General features: G+C 42.1%; 1 protein-coding gene across 1 annotated transcript in view; it reads right to left on the bottom strand.

Moving 5' to 3' along the window:
* Positions 1-1,276: 1,276 nt before the first annotated feature.
* The window catches only part of DSG2 (desmoglein 2), a 33,926-nt gene continuing 14,252 nt past the window's right edge, over positions 1,277-20,950 (bottom strand). The window contains exons 7-15 of the mRNA XM_004606126.2: positions 17,197-17,334; positions 16,890-17,075; positions 14,536-14,795; positions 12,892-13,034; positions 11,940-12,167; positions 9,769-9,996; positions 8,339-8,460; positions 6,708-7,040; positions 1,277-4,159 (exon numbers count right to left, since the gene is read on the bottom strand). Of these exons, the coding sequence (XP_004606183.2) occupies positions 3,239-4,159; positions 6,708-7,040; positions 8,339-8,460; positions 9,769-9,996; positions 11,940-12,167; positions 12,892-13,034; positions 14,536-14,795; positions 16,890-17,075; positions 17,197-17,334 (2,559 nt within the window). The 3' untranslated portion in view covers positions 1,277-3,238. The remainder of the gene's footprint in view (positions 4,160-6,707; positions 7,041-8,338; positions 8,461-9,768; positions 9,997-11,939; positions 12,168-12,891; positions 13,035-14,535; positions 14,796-16,889; positions 17,076-17,196; positions 17,335-20,950) is intronic.

Raw genomic sequence — 20,950 nt, 5'->3', positions numbered from 1 at the left:
TCATTGAGGAGAGGATGGGGGATGGTATTCTAGGAAAACTGGCTTAGCTGGTTTTAAGCAATTCTAACCAAAATACTGAATTCTTGTAAAATAACAATCCAACAAACACCTGCTTTCAGGATGCTCTTTTATCCTCTAACAATGTGGTGTATAATAAACCAGTCGGTTGAAAACTCTAGGCTCAACAGAACGAAGAATGGATTATCTCTCCCCATCTCCCCTTTTTCCAGAAGCTTGGCAGTCACACCCATAAGCTGTCACTGGTGCCATATAATCTCATTAACGATCATGATCCAGAGACTCAATATAAATCTCTAGGAAGAAAGTACAGAATGATATGCCATAGCCATGCCTCTGGACCCCACACCAAATTGTTTTATTCGGGGCAACCGGAGTGGAGTAGATGAGGCCCCTCCCCGCCCCAATGGACTGGGTCCCAGTAGCCGAAACCCTTCAGAACTCAATCGTTGTCATGCTCATGATTACTCTCCACATGTTCGGACAAGCCTCACCCATGAATCAGTCTATTCCTGGACATCTTATACTTTACACCACCAATATACAAGAGCAGCACATCACATTTGATTGGAAAGGCAACCATCTTAGGGGGTAATATATTTACACACACACACACACACACACACACACACACACACACACACACACACAGAGGCGGATAGGCATTTGCCTTGCACATGGCTGACCCAGATTCCATTCCTTCACCTCTCTCATACAGCCCAGCAAGCTACCAAGAGTATCTCGCCTGCACGGCAGAGCCTGTCAAGCAACCTGTGGGCATATTCAATATGATGAAAACAGTAACAAGAAGTTTCACAATGGAGATGTTACTGGTGCCTGCTCGAGTAAATCGATGAGCAACGGGATGACAGTGCTACAGTGATAGAGGCACACAAGGCTGAACCTTTAACATCTTACTAATCTCTTACAGGTTTTAATGGTGCCTGGATGAAATCCAACAATCTTCACACACTTTCCTCCGAAAAACCTTTTTTTGTCTGATTTTTAGAGGAATATTCATAACAAGCAATACAAAATAAATTATTTTGGTTCACTTGGGGGCAGGATTTGGGATGGAAAATATGGTAGTGAAAAGGTGTAATGGTGGTGGGTTTGATGTTCGAATATTAAATTTAATCAAATTTTGGAAAAAAAATAAATTAAAAAAAAGAAAAAAAACCCTGTCAGATTCTTAGTAAAATGACATAAGAATAAAAAGTTACTTGAAAGTGAATTATTCCAAAGGTAGGCTTTTTATTTAAATATTTTATGATGATACACAAATATAATTTCCCATGGGACAAATGTAAAAACTAAAACAAATCACCTTTTCAAGCTCAAGGAAAACCTTTCATAAAATTTGATTATGCTCTATACAAGAGACAGGTCAGGATTTTCAAGCCTGTCCAAGGCAGAAGTTTAAGACCGAGTTTTGTTGGTTCAGAGAACAAAGTTCATATTTACATTTTCACACAGCAGAGATACTTCTGTTAAACATCTGGTAAAATATTAACTGTTAAGTCTATAATAAAATAAGAAAAGCAACAATAATTACTTAGTACAGAGTAAAAAATTTAGATCATGGAAGAGTGTCCTTCATGCTGGCCAGACTTTCGATGTCTGAAAATATCTACCTTTTACCCAAAACAGTCAGTGGGAACAAAAAGTGTTAACACAATGCAAGTCAATGCTATCTCTAAAACCATGCTACAAAAATAAAATTCTGAAAATCGTTTTCCCTAGAAAAATATCTTTATAAATCATTAAATTACAACCTTTAAAATTTATGAAAATTTAGTTGTGAAGAATATACAAATTATTACTTATATATTTACATGTATTTTGAAATGCTAAGTGAGTTATTTTTCAGGGGAGAATTTATTAATTACCAGTCAAAACACTCAGATAACTTTTATGAAGAAAAGGCAATGATACTGAATAAATTCAGTCCAACTAAGTAATATTTAATATTCATGCAGTAAGTCATGACCAACCAATGACTCTGAAACAGAGAATAATGCCATAATTTCAAATTCACAGCTATAGATATTATCATGGCTTTTCATGGCTCCTACAATTGTAGATAAGAGAATGGCTTCTAAAATTCAGTTTAATTTCACAAATATTTATTTAGTATTTCTATGAGTCACTTGAGAATATAAAACAGTGAAACAGGCACAATTCTTACTTCAGTGTGTGTTCTCTTAACCATGCTACAAAGTGGTTAGTTTGGCTGTATTAAATTAGAAGCTAATGTATCTTGAGAGTTAAAAAAAAAAGCCACGTTGTTTATATTAAAAAGTGGTGAATTTGGGGCTGGAAACAGCACATGTGTTAAGGCACTTTCTTAGTTTAATACCCAGCTCTGCCAGAAGTGACTTCTGCGCACAGTTGGGAGTAGACTCTGAGCACTGTGGGTGTGCCCTCCCCCTCCCCCCCAAGTAAGCAAAGGAAAAATAAAGATTTTATATTTATAAATTTTGCCCTGTATTACTACCCTGAATTTGAAGTCTTGTGTATTTTCAGGACTACTGAGTCACCTTGTCTCTCTCAATATTTAAAGAATCATAGAACTCACACATGCCTGTGTACAGTTAGAGAATCAGGCAGATAAATTCCTCCATGTAAGTACTGTAAAAGCCAATCAACTTCATTGATTTAAAAAGCCTCTGGTTTTCAAAAAAGACAAAAACCGGTAGCCCAGACTATGTATTTTTGGATAGATGAGTTGTTAGGATAAGCTGCTGCAAAGGGTGGAATTCAGGAGAGTGATGTCAGAAGTCAGAGTGGCACACCAACAGGTTCTATCAGCTCTGAAGGTGACCGATGCACTCCATACTCCTACGGTTTGGAAAATGCATAAAAACCAGGTCGATCATCTCGTGAACGTGCCTTGCGAATATTACTATCCCAACCTTGCTAAAAGGCACTTAGAGGGTGGCCTCATTAATATCCCCTCAGTGACTCGATAGTGTTCTGCTGGGCAATTTTGGAAGCGGAGGCAGTAAGGTCCTTTGCATACAAGCCACTGAGAGAAAGTTGTAGCCCACCGGGTGTGTCAGGCTCATGAAATGACTGGACTCTGAAAAGAAGAACTGACCCGTGCCCGTGAAACAGGCTCCTAGTTTGGTGGCTGCCGTGCGGGAGTAAGAATGTGGATGCGACTCTGCTCAGAAGCCCTGGAGGGAGCTGCGGTTCAGTGGGAGCGTGAGGACAGTTCCTATGAAGCCGAGTTTGGCTGAGGGGCAGGACCTATCCTGGACACCGAGGTCTTCCGGACCGTCACTGAGCTTTCAGCAGGGACCTGGTAACTGGACTGCACAGAGGACGCGGGGGTCAGCACCCTTTCCGTCACTGTCACGTTGGGCCCTATTGCGACACTGGGTCGGGCCAGAGTGTGCAGCATACTAGCTTGGGAGGCCAGGAAGCTCTCCTTTTCCCTCACCATCACATAATTTGCATCTGACAGGTGTGTGGCGCCTTCCTGCAAGCCCACGAGGCCCCCATTGGGCTGCACGACTCTCTCTGTAACTACGACATTCCCGTCATTACGGTAACGCTGATCTACCAGGGTGGTGGCTGGAGCGTACACCCGCTCGGTCACCACAAGGCCCTGGGGCTGGCTGGGGCGCAGGATCACGGTGCTGGGGCGCAGAGCAGAATCTGTGGTGTAGGAAGTTTCTGTCACTATAATGTTTCGAGGGGCCGCGGGCTCAGGAAGAGATGTCGTTGTTACCTTTTGACTCTGACTGGAAGACCTTTCAGTGACTATTTCCTGACTCACTATCCCTGTGTTTGCTTCATGCAAAGATTTTGAAACTGACAAGGCGGCACCCGCGCCATAGATGTTCTCTGAGAGGCCCTGGCTTTGCTCATTGACTGAAGCTCCCTTCTGTTCCGTGTTTTGCACAGCTTTTTGCTCAGTCTCCAGATCTATATCTATTTTTCGACCCAAACACACTTCGGCAAGTTTCTTGAATTTAAGCCCTAAATCATCTAAGAAGATGTCGTCGAGCTCGCCGTCGATGAAACTGCAGCAGCCAATGGAGCCATGCAGGGACTGCGTGTCGTCCTGCGAGTACACCAGGAGGCAGTCTCTGGCTGTGTGGAAGTCATTCTCCTCCGTGTATGAGGCTGCTTTCTAAAATGGAAAGAGAGTCCCAGAATCAGTGACATGTATATTCCTGCCCCTCAACCTAAGCTCAGTCGAATTACATGGAAACATCACAGAGAGACAAACTGAAGCCCATCCTACAACATGACAGGCACTACTGAGATAGCAAGTCTGTGTTCTTCTAAAAAAAATTATTTATTTATTTATCTATTTATTAATTTATTGGGTTCCACCCAGTGACATGTTACTCCTGGCTCTGTGCTCAGGAATTACTCCTGGTGGTTCTCGGGGGACCATACGGGATCCCGGGGATTGGACCCAGTTTGGCCGCGTGCAAGGCAAACGCCCTACCTGCTGTGCTATCACTCTGGCCCAAGCCTGTGTTCTTAAAAATATAACATCACACACAAAAAAGAAAGGGAGTGGGGACTGTCTGAGATTAATCCGGATGATATACTTGACACCGAGCTGTGCCCAGACAGGGCCGACAAAGGCAGGCACCTGCAGTAACCGGCGACATTGCCATATGCATGTGTCACCCTTTGAGTTTCTAGATGTGCTCACTACGCTGCGGTATATAACGGACTGTCCATATACGTGCACGTGGGAGATATAGGGGAAAACAATGGAAAACATGACAAAATATGAATAATTAGGTAAAGATTATAACTAATATTAATAACCAGGTAAAGGCTATGCAAGAGTTCAACATTTCTATGATTATTAAACATTTCTTTTTCTACAGCATTAGTTGCACACACATATAAGAACCAAGACTGAATCAAGTAGTAGTAGAGCAAAGAGGCAAAAACATATCAAATAAAATGAACAGAGTTCCAGACAGAGCTGGACAGTGAGAGGGAAAAGGGGGTGTGTGGTGTTTGATTGATACCGACATGCCATCACTGTACCTAGGTAGTACCTCATCAAACCAATACTTAGGGGCAGAAGATGGTGTGAAAGAAGTGAAGGAGGAGGGAGCAGACTGTGGGGACGCCCAAAGTGATGTGTAGCCAGTCTGAAGGGAGGGGCAGAAACACACTAGCCTCCACGGACAACACCCTGCTGCTCCTCTCAAGGAGGGCCGCTGCCGCTGACTCTGCCATCTCCCTTTTGCAGGTGGCCATATGGGCCTTGTTTTCACGAAAGGCACCCAACATGCTTCTACTCCCAAATTCCAGGCATGGGGGTCTTGATTTCATCTGATCACCTTTCCTATAGCGCGCCTCCTAATTTTGTGTGATGCTCCTCAACAGTGAAATCAAGAGTAGTGAAATCACAGTGAAATCAACAGTACACCCATTGAAAAGAGACCTTTTAAATGGACAGGTATATTGTGGGTTTTACATTTTGTTAAAGTTTTTGGTGACATCCAGTGGTGCTGAGGGGCTACTCCCAGCTCAGTACTCAGGGGGATCGTGTAGTACTGGGGATCAGACCTGGGTCTTCATCATGCCAAGCATGTACTCAACTTTCTGAGATGCTGAGCTCCCTCTTCAGCCCTGCTGTTCGTAGTTAACTGAAGTGAAAGGGCAGTATTGAGGGAGAATACGAATTCTACAAAGAATGTGGGGTTCACTTATGGAAAGAGAGAAGGAATAGAAGTAAAGGAAAACCAGGTATGCGGGACTTTATGACTGAGAACTCTGAGTGCAATGGAACTGGGAATGGAGATCCTCTGCCCGTGTCCACCTCCCCCCTGGCTCCCCTTGTCTCTAAGCCACCCCTGGCTGGCACCAGATAATCTCATCATTGGCCATACCATGCCGCCAGACTCTGCACCAGGCTGTTTTCACTTGAGGCACCCTGGAGGGGGGAGGGTGAGAGCCCTCCCCTCCCCAAGGGACCCAGCCCTACCAGCCGAAAGCCTCCAGAACTTAACTGCCGCCATGCTCACAGCTGCTCTCCACATGCTCGGGCCGAGCCTCGCCCACAAGTGAACCTGTTCCTGGACCTCGAGGCCACCTTTGCAGCTGTGTGACACTTCATAGGACACACCCTACCCATACTCCAAGAGTACACACCACTTTGGATGGGGTTCAAAGTAGGAGGCAACCAATTTTAGAGGGAAATATATTCTTTTACACACACACACACACACACACACACACATATAAAAGCACACAAGGCCCAACTTTTAACAACATGTTAGTGATCTCTTAAAGAACGGCTTAATGGTCCCTGGGTAAAATACAACAATCTTCACGCTCTTTCCTCTAAGGATACTTTTTTGTAGCATTTTCAGCGTTTTTTCATAATAAACAATACAAAATATATGATCTCGGTCCTGCTTTGGGACAGGAATTGGGGTTTGGGATGGAAACATCCAACATATGGTGATGGGAAGGTTGTAATGGTGGTGGGATTGGTGTTTGAATACTAAATGTCATCAAATATTGTGAACTACTTTATAAAATTAAAAAAATAAAAATGGTAAAAGGCAAAAAACACACCAAAAACAGACAAAATAGCACTAATATCGCATTGAGATCCAAAGCAATTATTACCCTATTGATAACATCGTATTATTCCTAGCCCCCTCCTTTTCCTCCCATACATAAAACCCAGTGCTTACCTCAAAGAAATAATTCTTTAAAAATTCCTCATTCGCGGCCACTGCAGCTGCTCGAGCTCCCGCCATGTCTGTGGAGGCAGCCTGGACTCTTCTGTTCCTTTCAGCGCTTACGGCAGCTCCTATAGTCCCTGCAGGTCGGGTAGCCCCGCCAGTGAGCAAGCTTTGGTGTTCTTCATATCTTCCGTCCACCTCAGTCTCTTCGTGTTGCCTTTTGACAAAGGACGTGGAGCTACTTCCTTTGCCAACCATAACCCTGTTTGCAATGCTCCCCCCTACTGCATGGCCGACGGCCACGCTCTCCCTTCGATCTGTTGTCAGCAGTGATGGCATAACCTGCGAGACCAAATCCAGTGGAGAACTCACGTTAGAGGAGAGGCGTGGCAGGACGGTTGAAAGGAGAATTTGAGATGAACACGGAACAAGCTATCTCCACCGAGACACAGGAAAATATTTTGCATTGAAGGAAACTTTAAAATAGGGTCTTATTTGCTCCAATAGGACCAGTGACATTTCGTCTCTCCTTTGCCATAGGATGCCTTCTCTTTATAAATCCTTCCTCCCTGCTGAGGCCTTGGGCAGGCAGGTCGGGTGCAGGACAAGTGCCTGACCTGTAGTACTATCTCTTTGGCCCCTAGGTTGTTTTCCTAGATGGACCTGAGGTCACTCTCCAAGCCTTCATTGCCCCTGATTCAGTTCAGTTAATGTCATTGGGGCTGGAGCGATAGCACAGTGGGTAGGGCGTTTGCCTTGCACGTGGCTGACCCAGGTTCGATTCCCAGCATCCCATATGGTCCCCTGAGCAGCGCCAGGAGTAACTCCTGAGTGCAGAGCCAGGAGTAACCCCTGTGCATCGCCAGGTGTGATCCCCCCCAAAAAATCAGTTAATGTCATTTCAAACAAAAGTGGTGGATGCAAAACTGGCAAGTATTCTTACAGAGAAGCACTTCACTTCTCTCTCATCGGCAGGTGGGGTCAGCAGCCAGTACCAGGGACAAGGGGATGGTAGCATCTGTGTACGATGCTGAGGAATCATTGCTTTGGTGCTGGGCACTTCTATATCTCAGGCACTGCTGTCTGGATTGTCTGATACTTGACACTCTGTAATATCCTATTTAAGGGCGCTGAGTGCAAGGACGATGAGAAACACAGGGCTAAGATGCAGCAGAGACAAAGGAAACTGAATACTAAGCAGGCCCCAGAAGGGGCTTTGCAACATTTTCCAACTCCTGTGTGGGTTGTGAGCTTTACTTTGCCAGACTTATGGAGGATGGGGATGGACATGGGATGGTGTGTGAAGAGAGACTGACCACTGTAGATTGGGGCAATAATATATATCCTAAACCTGCACACATATTGCCTTCTCTAATCTGTGTTATACAGTCTCTCTGTCATTACCTAACCCTTTTTGTATACGTTCTCCATAAAACAGGATCTTCGGGTATAGCAAAAGCACTTTGACGCTATCCTAGCCACAAGATAAAATATGTTTAGTCCCTTTATTTAATTTAACCAAGGCATGGGAATGAAATTCATTTGACCACTTTAACCCCATGATGTAGAATGTTAGAAACTTTCCCCCTGTCTTCTTTAAAATCAGAAAAGCTAAGTTTCCTAGAATCTCATTCTCTGACCTTGTCTTCTGGAGGTGCGCCCTCATTATTCCAAGGATGCAGCATCTCAACAGTGCCAGGAATGGGGGTGAAGCCTTTGGCGTCTTCTCCACAAGTGGCCATCAGCAGTAAAAGTGGCACAACTGCATGAAAAGAAATTGAGTGCAGAGGTGAGCCCCAAATGTCTTTCTAGGAACGATACTGCCTGATTTTGCAATTTACCCATTTTTTCCGAGGGGTGCAGTTGTCACTTGTTTGTCTATGTTTCTTTTCTTCACCCTGCTCCAATCTAAACAAGCTTATTTGGATGCATTACAGCAAAGCCTAGAGACATCTTAAAGGATGAGAAATTGTAAGAATGTAAGACATCCCGGAGTAAAAAATGAAGTTTGAGCTCCAGCACCTACTTGGTAAATGGAGACAAGGAATTTACGATTATGTCTGTACTTTTAGCCGTTAGATAGAGATAGTGATCTAGTTCACTGTAAACTGCTGGGTGTTACACGTTCAACTAAGCATCTATCAAGAGTCTGAGAAGCTCCTCCTGTCTCTGGATCAGCTGTGCTGTCTCAGGGGCATTCCTCTACTCAAATGCAGGGGGCATGTGGATTCATGAGAATCCTTTTGTTTTTCCTGAAAGGAAACCCTGGGTCTTTGGAGGACTTGCAAGACGTGCGGGTGGCTGTCACTGGCAGGAAACAGACTGTTCACTGGGGCTGGCTATTCTTGGCACTGGGGAAGGCTCCAGGCAGGTGGAGGAAAATGGGATGCTCTGACAAGCTGGACACGCAAAGGGAGGAGTGATGGGTCATAAAAGCAATCTTATATCCATGATTAAAGTTCAAGCGCCAAATCTTCGACAGCCTTCTCTGTTCAAGCTTCTGTTCCAGCCAGTGGGACACAATAGTGAAAGTCAGATACTGTCTCTTCCTCACAACTTATCAAATGGGAACACCAAATCTAATGCTATAAAAGATTCCTGAAGTTATTGTGCATAATGTTGGTTATTTAAGTCTGGAAATGTGTGTGTGTGAGTGTGTGTGTGTGTGTGTGTGTGTGTGGAGAGAGAGCGAGAGAAGAGAGAGAGAGAGAGAGAGAGAGAGAGAGAGAGAGAGAGAGAGAGAGAGAGAGAGAGAGAGAGAGAGAGAGAGAGAGAGAACCATGTGGTCCAGAGGACCAAATGGGCCTTCTGTATGCAAAGCATGCACCCGGATCTTCTTTGAGCCATCTTTCTGGCCTGGGAAATATATTTTCATAAAATAAAACTATGCAGAGTCCTAAAATAAGCTTTGGCATATTTGTCAACGATCAATTATAATTTCCCTTTTTATTTTCAAGTGTGGTTATGGAATAGCTATAAAAAGAATTAGTGACAACCACGGGAACAAACTCCCAGCAGTACTACACTTGAATTGCTAGAAAAGCTATAAAGCTGTGTTTGAAATACTTACGAAGCAAGAGTAGAATCGCCAAAATTATGATGGCAATGGCTGCGGGTCCCAGGCCAATATAGGAGGAATGGAGCGCTTCCACACAGCCACTGCCATGCAGACACTCACACACCGTGAGCTGAAGGATCTGCTTCTCAGGACAAGTGTTGCCCTTGATGTCGGAGATCAGGAACTGAATTTCACTCCTCCCAGGCTTTTGCTCATGTTGCTGAAGTAGCACACTGGTACCTGGAAGGAGAAGCAAACGGAAATGGAGTGAGGCAGGGGGGTGGGGTTAAGTAAGTTACAGGAGCTTTCTGTAACTTCTAGAAGGATTCAGCTCCCGTTTGAAGCTTCATCCATGCTTAGCTTCTCTATGAATTAGCTCCATGTGCTTTAGAGAATCAGTTGGGCTGGCCCAATCAGGCAGGTTCATAGCTAAAGATGGGATCTGGAAACCCAACTTTTGTGATAATGAATTGGAATAGTGTGTGCTTTACTAAGTATGTTCTCAGTACTAGGAATATAACAAACAAGTTGTGAGTTAGATGACCTTTCCAGTGACATTTTCTTTTTTTTCCTTTCTCTTTTTTTTTTGTGTTTGGGTCAAATCCAGGATCTCACATATGCAAAGCAAGAAAGAGCTCTACTCAGAGTTACATTCTGTCTTTGTTTTACTGTTTAGTTAGTCATTTAGTCTCTATTAATATAGAACAGTTCCAACCACCTTCTTGAACCTGAAAAACCTTGAGATTTTGAAGGCCAATAATTTCAAAGATTTATTCAAAGAATGCTCCGCAGATTCAATATATTTGAATATTTCTACATTTGGCTGGAGCGATAGCACAGCGGGTAGGGTGTTTGCCTTGCATGCAGCCGACCCCCGTTGGATTCCTCTGTCCCTCTTGGAGAGACTTGCAAGCTACTGAGAGTATCCTGCTCGCACAGCAGAGCCTGGCAAGCTACCCATGGCGTATTTGCTATGCCAAAAAGAGTAATAACAAGTCTCACAATGGAGACGTTACTGGTGTCCACTCGAGCAAATCGATGAACAATGGGATGACAGTGCTCCAGTGCTATTTCTACATGACTGTATATATCCAAGCATGGAAGATTGGGCTATATCTTTGGCAAGAATATTACACTGCACTGTTACATGGACCTTTCATCTAACTTAAAAAAAGTGATGGATGGTTAGTAAAATTTTTCTTTCATATGAATAATAAGGAATGACTTCAGATGACTAAAAGCAGTAGAAGGGATGGCGAGTTTTTCTGATACATATGATATTTATTGAAAACAAATTTACTTGGAAGGTATATAAAATGAATACACCTGGATAATAATTGGGAATAATTATGATAACATATGCAAATAATTATAGTAATATATGTGAATATTAATAATAGGGTAGTTATTTATTTTTTGGAAGTTAAGAAAGTCTTAAGTTTTTGTCTTTGGGCCACACTCGCTGGAGCTGTGATTTGGCTCTGTGCTCAGGGGAAGCACAGGCCATGCCAGAGATTAACGCTGGGTTTAACGTACTCTCTCTTTTAGCTGTTTCCCCAGTCTAGCACACTCCAACCTTTTTATAAGGCATTAGCTTGACTACTATGGTTAGACAAGCAAGTATTCCTCATCTTTGAGGCCAAACAACTACCTATGGCGAATACCCAGTTTATAGACATTAGATTATTTTCTTTCACCCCTTTTCTATTACCCCAAAAGGGGATTTATTAATGGTAGATTAGTGATTAGTGATACTCACCTAGAGCTTAGAAGCTTGTTTTATAAACTCCTTTCAAAACTATACTGAAATATCACTTTAGAAAGTGATATTTAAAGAAACCTACACTGTAAGGAGTTTAGGGATCATGGACATGGACTTGGGTCATGGTACAGCACACTTCCTCATGCATGCATGTGTGTGTGTGTGTGTGTGTGTGTGTGAGAGAGAGAGAGAGAGAGAGAGAGAGAGAGAGAGAGAGAGAGACAGACAGACAGATGGATGGACAGAGACACAGAGACACAGAGAAAGAAACCCTGGGTTTGGTTCCCAACACCACGTGGCTCTTGGTCACTGCCAGATGTGGCCCCAACAACAATGATGATAATAACAACAACAAAATTACCCATCACGTTTAAATATGCCAATCGATATTTAAACACGTAGTCCAAAGGGTTTTGCTCACCTTCTTGGCGTACTATTTTCCATTTTTCTGCCATCCCAGGTGGTTTGTCAACAATAAGGAAATTGAAAGGCCCGCTGTTTTCGGGTCCGTCCAGGTCCTCTGCCGTTGCATTCACATACTGCTCATCATTACAGATGTTCTGCACAGGGTTTACCAGTGTAGGACAATTGTCATTGATGTCTACAACGTTGAGAAGAATGGTGCCAGTGACTGATTTTCTAGAATCATCTTTAAAATGAGAAAAAAGTGTGATATTCTGGTTATATTGTGGACAATGGACATAATTCAAACATTCTTGCCAATCTGATAAGGAGATTATAGTCACAAATTAGGGCACTGGTTATTCAAGCTATGTTTTCATCTTTAGATCCTATAATTTATAGTAACCCACTACATAAGCAGCAATGTGAAGGTTTACATTTACTAAAGAGATTTTATTTTTCCATCATTTCTAGTTAAGACTCTTACTGTTGAAAATTAAATCTAAACACACAGTCAAGAAATATATCTATTTAATAACAACTTACCTTTTTTCAAAGTATATTCTATTTAATTATTAAATGCTCATTTTAAAAATCAAGACACAGTGATTTACAACATTATTAATAGTTGTTTTAGGTATAGTACATTTCAGCACCCATCCCACCGCCAGTCAACCTTCCTCTTCCAGTGTTCCCAGGTTCCCTCCCTCACACCCCCTAGTAACTCTGCAGTTTGGATACAGAGCTCTGCCACTCTACACCAGCGATGCACCCATGGCCTTGACCCTAACCACCTCCCCCCCACTACTACCATTCACTTCTTGCTACCCTTCATGATTTCTTTTCCACTCTGTCCTTTTCCTTCCTACATTCTAAGGTCAAAGGTGACAGTAATCCCTCCTATAATTCTTTACACTTCTCTGTCCATTTATTCTATATACAACAGATGTATGAGATGATCAGTAACTTACCTTCTGATACAGCCACAATCTTTACTGTGTATGTACCATTTTTGACATATCTGGATTCAAAATCAGGAATTTTTGCAAGTCTAATTTCAGATGTGACAGAATCGATAGTAATCCAGTTGTCTATGTCTTCCAATTTGGAATATCTGTTACAAAATAAACAAATTTTGAAGTTTTGGTGATCTTAGAATCTCCGATATCTATAACTTAAAAAACTTTTTTAAAGCATTAATTTAAAATGTTTAAATTTCTGAGCCGGGGGCCAGTGCTCGGCTCCAGCCGGCCGGGTTTTCGGCCCGGGTGCCCATGCCTCTGCAGAGCCGGTGGATGTGGAACGAGCGGGAACCAGAGACAGCTTTAGGAATTGGGGTTCCAGCAAGTGCTTGCACCCATGTATGGAGACTGTGAACTAACTTTGGCTATATGCTGTTCCAGGAAGGGAAATGATTCATTTTCAAACCTAAATCTTCGCGGACTTAATTACTATAATATAGAAATTGTAAACCGCGCGGCCGCAGTAGCTTCATTTAGAGATAAAATGAAGAGACATTTTATCTCTTCATTTTCATCAGTGGAAAACTTATTATCAAATATTTCCCTGTTAGTAGAGCTGTATTCTTAGGGGATAAATTCCAACAAAAATAGTGAGTCTGTTTTGAAACTCTAACAACAATAGTGAGTTATGTGTTGAAATCTGGAATGTAATCAAGGTAAAGAGAAAAGGAAGTGAAATTATCACTCACGTACAGGGTGGGTTGGGGGGTGAGGGGTGGGATGTATACTTTTTTTGTTTGTTTGTTTTGTTTTTGCTTTTGTTTTTGTTTTTATTGGTGGTGGAATATGGGCACTGGTGAAGGGATGGGTGTTTGAGCATTGTGTAACTGAGATATAAGTCTGAGAACTTTGTAACTTTCCACTTGGTGATTCAATAAAATAAATTTAAAAAAAAATAAAATGTTTTAAATTTCTGTATCACACTAAGGGGTTTTCCTTATGCTCAAGACTTATGGCTTAAACTATAAGTTTAAGTATTTTTGTTTGTTTGTTTTTGGGTTCCACCTATTGATGCTCAGGGCTCTGTACTCAGGGATTGCTCTTGGTAGTGTTCAAGGAACCATATGGGATGCAGGGATTGAACATGGGTTGGCTACATGCAAGGCAAGTGTCCTATCTGCTCTACCACTGCTGTGGCCCTGCCTTCAGGTATTCCAAACTGTCTCATGCTTTTTAACTACATTTAGACAGAATTATCTGAAGTCACTTATCAAGCCTCAGCTTCCTAGTCCTGTGGTGAAGGTAAATGCCTCCCTGCCTCTCAGCTGCAGGAACAACTAGAAAATTCCATCTATAGACCTTTATAATTCTGAGTGTGAAGGAGCAGTTCATATTTTGTTATGATTTAAAAAAATTGTTTTGGGGCCACATCTGGAGGTGCTCAGGCTTATTCCTTCTCTGCATTCAGGAATAACTCCTGGAGTTCTTCAGGGATCATGTGAGGTCTTGAAGGTTGAACCTGAGTCAGCCACATACAAGGTAAGCACCCTACCTACTGTACTATTGCTCCTACCCCCAACCCTTGCTATGATTTTTTTTTAAAAAGACATTTAAAGCAATTAAAAAATAAACAGATTCATAACTAGGTCTTACTTTGCATGGGCTAGTTTTCCAGTGTCTTCATCAAAAGCTTGGAATTTTCCAATGACTCGGCTGATGCTTGATTGATTCATGCTCTCGCTAACTTGAAATGAAATTTTGCTGCTTTTAAAATGAATGCCTTCTTTCACGTTTTGTATGTCTACTATGAAGGGAATGTGTACGGGCTTAAATTGAACTGACTTGTGAAAAGCTGCTTTATTTGTGACAATAACGGTGCAGTTGATATGCTTAATTTGTTCATAATCTACGTCCTAGAAAGACACAAAGAGAATTCTTTTAAAGGTAAGAAAAACTAGAATACACAAAACATACACATACACAATACACAAGTGTGGTTTTAATGTTAGCTAAAACACATGACAAATACAGCAGAACTGGTTTTAGTGTACTAACCATGCAATTAAAAAGTGTCAATTTGGAAAAAAAAAGTATCAATGTGGGTATCCATAAAAGTTGAAGGTGTTTAGGGAGCACCCACAGTCAACTATTTATTTATTGTTTGGTTTTGGGGCTACCACCCAGTGGTGCGCAGAGCTTACTCCTGGCTTTGTGCTCAGAAATCACTCCTGGAATGGGGTTCTGAGGATTGAACTCTGGTCAGCTGCAAGCAAGGAAAGTGCCCTGCCTGCATTTAGTATCTCTTCAGCCCACACAATCAAGTTTTTAATTGCTAGTCTCCTATAATAAATATTTTTTTAACAATCTAAAGTGAGTACATATATATTGGTTTGAGGGCCACACCTAGTGGCGCTCAGAAATCACTTCTAGTGGAGATTGTGGGATCATATGTGGTGCCAAGAATCTGAAATTTCAAAATTTTATCCTTATTATTGTTAAATGCCACGGTCATCACGTTATACAGTCATCTACCAAGGGTTCCCAATATTTTTATAGCCCATTTTACAAAACAACCCCATGTTAATAGTTTAAGGAGTATAAGTATTTTAAGGACTGTTGATTGTCCATTAACTTTTTTTGTTAAGAGAAAATAATCAGGGGCTGGAGTGATAGCACAGCGGGTAGGGCATTTGCCTTGCATGCAGTCGACCCCAGTTTGATTCCCAGCATCCCATATGGTTCCCTGAGCACCGCCAGGAGTAATTCCTGAGTGCAAAGCCAGGAGTAACCCCTGAGCACCGCAGGGTGTTTCTCTTGTACACACCCAGGTGAGTTGATCCCTATAGGGTTCCTTGAACACCTTCCAGGTGTGGCCCAGAAAAATAAAACAAAGACAAGTGCATGATGATTCTAAGTAGTGTAAGGGTCACTTCTTCAAATGCAGTGTTCTAAACTCTCGTGCTTAGATAAAGAAAAAAATTAATCGTTTTATTGAAACTGGGGGGCTAGGGCGATAGCACAGCAGTTGGGCTTTCACCTTTCACGAGGCCAACCCGTGTTCGATTCCTCCGCCCCTCTCAGAGAGCCCGGCAAGCTACTAAGAGTATGGATCCCGCACGGCAGAGCCTGGCAAGCTACCCGTACATATTGGATATGCCAAAAACAGTAACAATAAGTTTCTCAATGAGAGACATTACTGGTGCCCGCTCGAACAAATCGATGAACAACGGGATGTCAGTGACAGTGATTGAAACTGGGGGTCATAATGACCACATAATTTTTTAGAAAAAAGATTTTAAACTATAGGATTAGCTAAGAACGTAATTTAACTGTAGAGCAGTTTGATATTCGTAGAGCTCAAGGATCACGCCTGGTGGGTTTGGGGGAATCATATAGGGTGTTGGGAATAGAACATAGGCTGGCCGCATGCAAGGCAAGCACTTACCTGCTGCACTATCTCTCTGGCCCCCACAAGTGCACTTTTGTTATAAAGGTGAGTTTCTGAGTCCTTCTCAAATAAAACTGATGAGCAAGTTTAAGAATCTGCATTTTTGGCAAGGTTGCTGACTAGGTAATAAGCACCCAGAGAAGACCAGCAGAATGAGCGGACTACCCGTTGAGCAGTGTTTGCTTTTAGATGTTATTATTGAGACATGGCTTTATTGATACATATCCATTAAAACATTTTAAGTAGAGGGATACCCACTAGAGACAAGGGGTCATGCTAGGGAACTCTACAGTAAGGAAACAAGCTGAAGCAAGGCTGCCACTGTGTGAGCGATAATGTCGCTGAGACCTTGTGGTCTAGTTAGTCTCAAAGTTCCTTACCTGACTTTGAACTAGAGTGGACACTTCCTAGCCATACACTAGGCAAACAGGAATGGCTTCTCTGACACAACTGTGGTGCCAGGAAACTAAGTATGCGAAGCTCTTGTGTTTGGGGCTCAAAATACATGTTTCCTCTGTACCTGATTTTCTCATTTCAGTTTTGCAGAGTAAGTACTTACCTTAATAAGGGTCACAATCCCTTCATTTGTCTGAGTATCAGTTTCTATGTGAAAATAACCTTCTTCATTTCCTGATACAAATGTAAAATTTGCCAACCAATTATCAGAACCCACTTCATCTGCATCAGAAACTTTTATGCGAATAACTTCTACGTTAGCTTGATTTTCTTCAACAGACCCTTTATACTGCAAAACACGAACACATGGGGTTTACGTTTGTTTTCACACACCACAAATATAACTGATACACTGGTAGTTAAGACGAAATATAAGTAGAAGCATTTATTATTATAAAAGTAATAGTTACCACTTTATTTTCCACGACAGGTACATTGTCATTGACATCCGATATATGAATCTGAATTTGAGCTTGTTTTGCAGGTCTGTCTGTGATTTGTACATTTTTATTTCTCACATCCACTATCAAAGAATAGCTGCTGTGCTCCTGCAAGGGTGATGAAAAATACCTACTGGGTTAAAAATGAATTGCTTCCAAGTCAGTCTTTTTTGTTTGATTTCACTTTATCATCAAAGGAAACAAACCGTAGTGGGGGACTGTAGTATATTTAACTCAGAAGCTTTAGGATTTTTTTAAAAAATGTGATAAGCTGCCATTGGCTTGATGTCAGAGCATTTTTAGAAGGGCATAAAAGTTATGGCAAGATGTAGACAGTCAAAATCTTAAATATGTCATTGGTGATATGAGTAGGAGATGAATGCTTCCCCAGAATAGTCTCTGTGAAAAATAGTGCTGTTCAAAAGGTATTTTTATTTTATTTTTTCGCTTTTTGGGTCATGCCCAGCGATGCTCAGGAGTTACTCCTGGATCTGTACTCAGGAATTACTCCGGGTGGTTCTTGGGGCACCATATGGGATGCTGGGGATTGAACCCGGGTCGGCTGCGTGCAAGGCAAACACTGTACCTGCTGTGCTATTGCTTCAGACCCAGTAATTAGTTTTATATTAGAAGTGATGGTGAGATTGTAAGGATTGCTTCTCTCTATCCCATACTTCATTCTTCAGCTAAACCCGGAAAGCTTATCTTCCAAGAAAATTGTCCTATTAAGGAAAAACCCGTTGCACATTGTCCAGACACCCAAGACACCTGGTTCTTCAAGTGATGCCCTAAAGGGATGTCTCTGATGCTACTCTGTGCCGTGTTCTCCTCCAGGTGATGGCTCTATAATGACTCCATTCAGTGGCTAGAGTTTGGGGCACTGAGCAGCAGTCCTAGTGCCAGGGGTACTGTGTGAGGCAGAACTGCTCAGTGAAATTAGGGGAGATGAGGTTCTGGAACCAGATGCCTGGGTCCAATTCTAACTTTCTTGCTGGCTGTGCTGAATGAACACCTAACCTCTTTAACCCCGAGTTATCTTCTGCATAAAATGGAATGATTGCTGGAGTTTGCCTTCAGGTGCTCCAAGGCAGGCTCAAGGAGTCTGTCTATGTAGAAGGACGAGAACAGCATATGGCACACGACAAATGGTCAACCAGTGACAGTCACCACTGGCTAAACTTTCCATATTTTCAGAGATAGAAACTGGTTGAAAAAAAAACCCAAAGTATTCATTCAAGATATCCATTTAAGTTTTATGTGAAAAGGTGTGGAGTAGAACTGTGGCAGCTAATAGTACTCTTTAATTTGACAAAGGTCCTGACGGAAATGTTGTCACAGACCTTTCCCTTTGTCAGAGGACTCAAATCATTTTTCAGGAAATACAAAAGACATTAACGGCATGTGGTGGCGATTTACATTGGATGCAAATATAGTCCTCCTACAATCATCAACACTTAATGTTGCGTAGGGACATTAAAAAACATCTTCTTGGGTCACGGATGTGGTTTACTGGTAGAGCACTTGCCTTGCATGCATGAGGTCTTGGTTTAATGCCCAGCACCAAAATAAATAAATAAAACAAAACTTGTTTTCATCTAAAATTTCCCCTTAGCTTTAGAAATTTAAAAATGAAATCTTGGGGGCTGGAGAAATTGTATAGGGGTCAAGTTGCTTGTCTTGCATACACGCCCATGCTAGTTGGATCCCCAGCAATGCATAGAGTCCCCTGAGCACTGTCAGGAGTGACCCTGGAGCACAGCGCTGGGAGTGGTCCACCATGTGTAGCCCCTAAACCCAGCTCTCCCCCCACAAAATCTTAAAGACAAAAGACTTTAGAATATGCCTCCTCAAATTTCTTCCAAATGGGATTTCTAACAACTCTTGAAAAATACTTTTTTTAAAATTTATTTATTTGATTTATTTTTTTAAAAAAAAATTTAAATTTTACTGGATCACCATGAAGATAGTTACAAGCTTTCATGTTTGTTTGTTTTTTTTTTTAATTTTTAAAATTTTATTGATTCACCATGAGTCACTGTCACTGTCATCCCGTTGCTCACCGATTTATTTGAGCGGGCACCAGTAATGTCTCTCATTGAGAGACTTATTGTTCCTGTTTTTTGGCATATCTATTACACACCATGAGATAGTTACAAGCTTTCATGTTTGGGTTACAATCTCACAATGAACAAACACCCATCCCTCCACCAGTGCACATTTCCCACCACCAATATCCTGGGTATACCCCCCCTTTCCCACCCTCCCCCTGCCTCTAAGGCAGACAATATTCCCCATATTCTCTCTCTACTTTTGGGCATCATGTCTTGCAACACAGACACTGAGATGTCATCATGTTTAGTTCATTATCTACTTTCGGCATGCATCTCCCATCCCAACTGGTTCCTCCAGCCATCATTTTCTTAGTGATCCCTTCTCCATTCACCTCTTCCAGCTATGGGGCAATCCCCCTGGCCCTTGTATCTACTGTCCTTGGGTGTCAGCCTCATGTGATGTTAGAAAAATACTTCTATAATGCTATCTAAGTAGAGTTCCATTTCAAATGCTCCCCCACCTCCCTGCACTGTTTCATTATTGAACCACAAAGTTTAAAAGAAAATCATTATAGAACATCATAGCAAACAGAATCCTGATCTGATTGAGATCTAGGATAGCACTATCCTTGTGTGCTGTTAAATTTCTTAAAAATAAAAAATGTCAAAAGAATAGATAGTACTAATTTCAAATATATATATATATATATATATATATATTTTAACAATGGTGCCCAAAATGCTTCAACATGTAATAAAAATGTTATGTGAGGTGCTGGAGAGATAGTATTATTGAAGTACTGTGCTTGCTTAGTACACAGCTGCCCTAAGTTCAATCACTGGCTGGAGTAATTCTGGAGTAATTCCTGAGTGCAGAGCCAGGTGTTACCCCTGAGCATTGCTCTATGTGACCCCAAAACAAAGCCAAAGCAAAAAAAATTATTTGGGTGATATTTTTGCCATACCAAATCTTCTCTATATTAATTTTAGAGCATGTTCCAAATCTGACTAATAATCACATTTCGTGGGCTGGAGCGATAGCACAGTGGGCAGGACATTTGTCATGCACGCAGTCACCCCAGGTTCGATTCCTCCACCCCTCTCAGAGAGCCTGGCAAGCCACCTTGAGTATCTCACCCGCACGGCAGAGCCTGGCAAGCTACCCGTGGCGTATTCAAATTGCCAAAAACAGTAACAATAAGTCTCACAATGGAGAAGTTACTGGTGCCCGCTTGAGCAAATTGATGAACAATGGGATGACAGTGAATCACATTTCGAAACTCAATACTACATAAGACTAATGGCTGTGATACCAGAAAGCACATGTCTGGGAGATAATTGCAAGAGTCACCTTATGAACGAGGAATAGAGAACAAAATACAAATATTAAAAAAGAAATAAAGACAGGAAAAACTGAAAAAGGTGGAGTTTAAAAGAAGACCACTGGAAAAAACTCTAGTGCACAAGAACAGAAGACTGGTTGAAGAAACTCTGGTACATCTACACAATGGAATACTATGTGGCTATTAGAAGAGATGAAATCGGGGCTGGAGTGATAGCACAGCGGGTAGGACATTTGCCTTGCACGCAGCTGACCTGGGTTCGATTCCCAGCACCCCATATGGTCCCCCAGCACCGCCAGGAGTAATTCCTGAGTGCAGAGCCAGGAGTAA

This window comes from Sorex araneus, chromosome 2 (assembly GCF_027595985.1).
Source record: "Sorex araneus isolate mSorAra2 chromosome 2, mSorAra2.pri, whole genome shotgun sequence".
NCBI classification, from domain to species: domain Eukaryota; kingdom Metazoa; phylum Chordata; class Mammalia; order Eulipotyphla; family Soricidae; genus Sorex; species Sorex araneus.
This window is presented reverse-complemented; position numbering and strand designations above follow the sequence as displayed.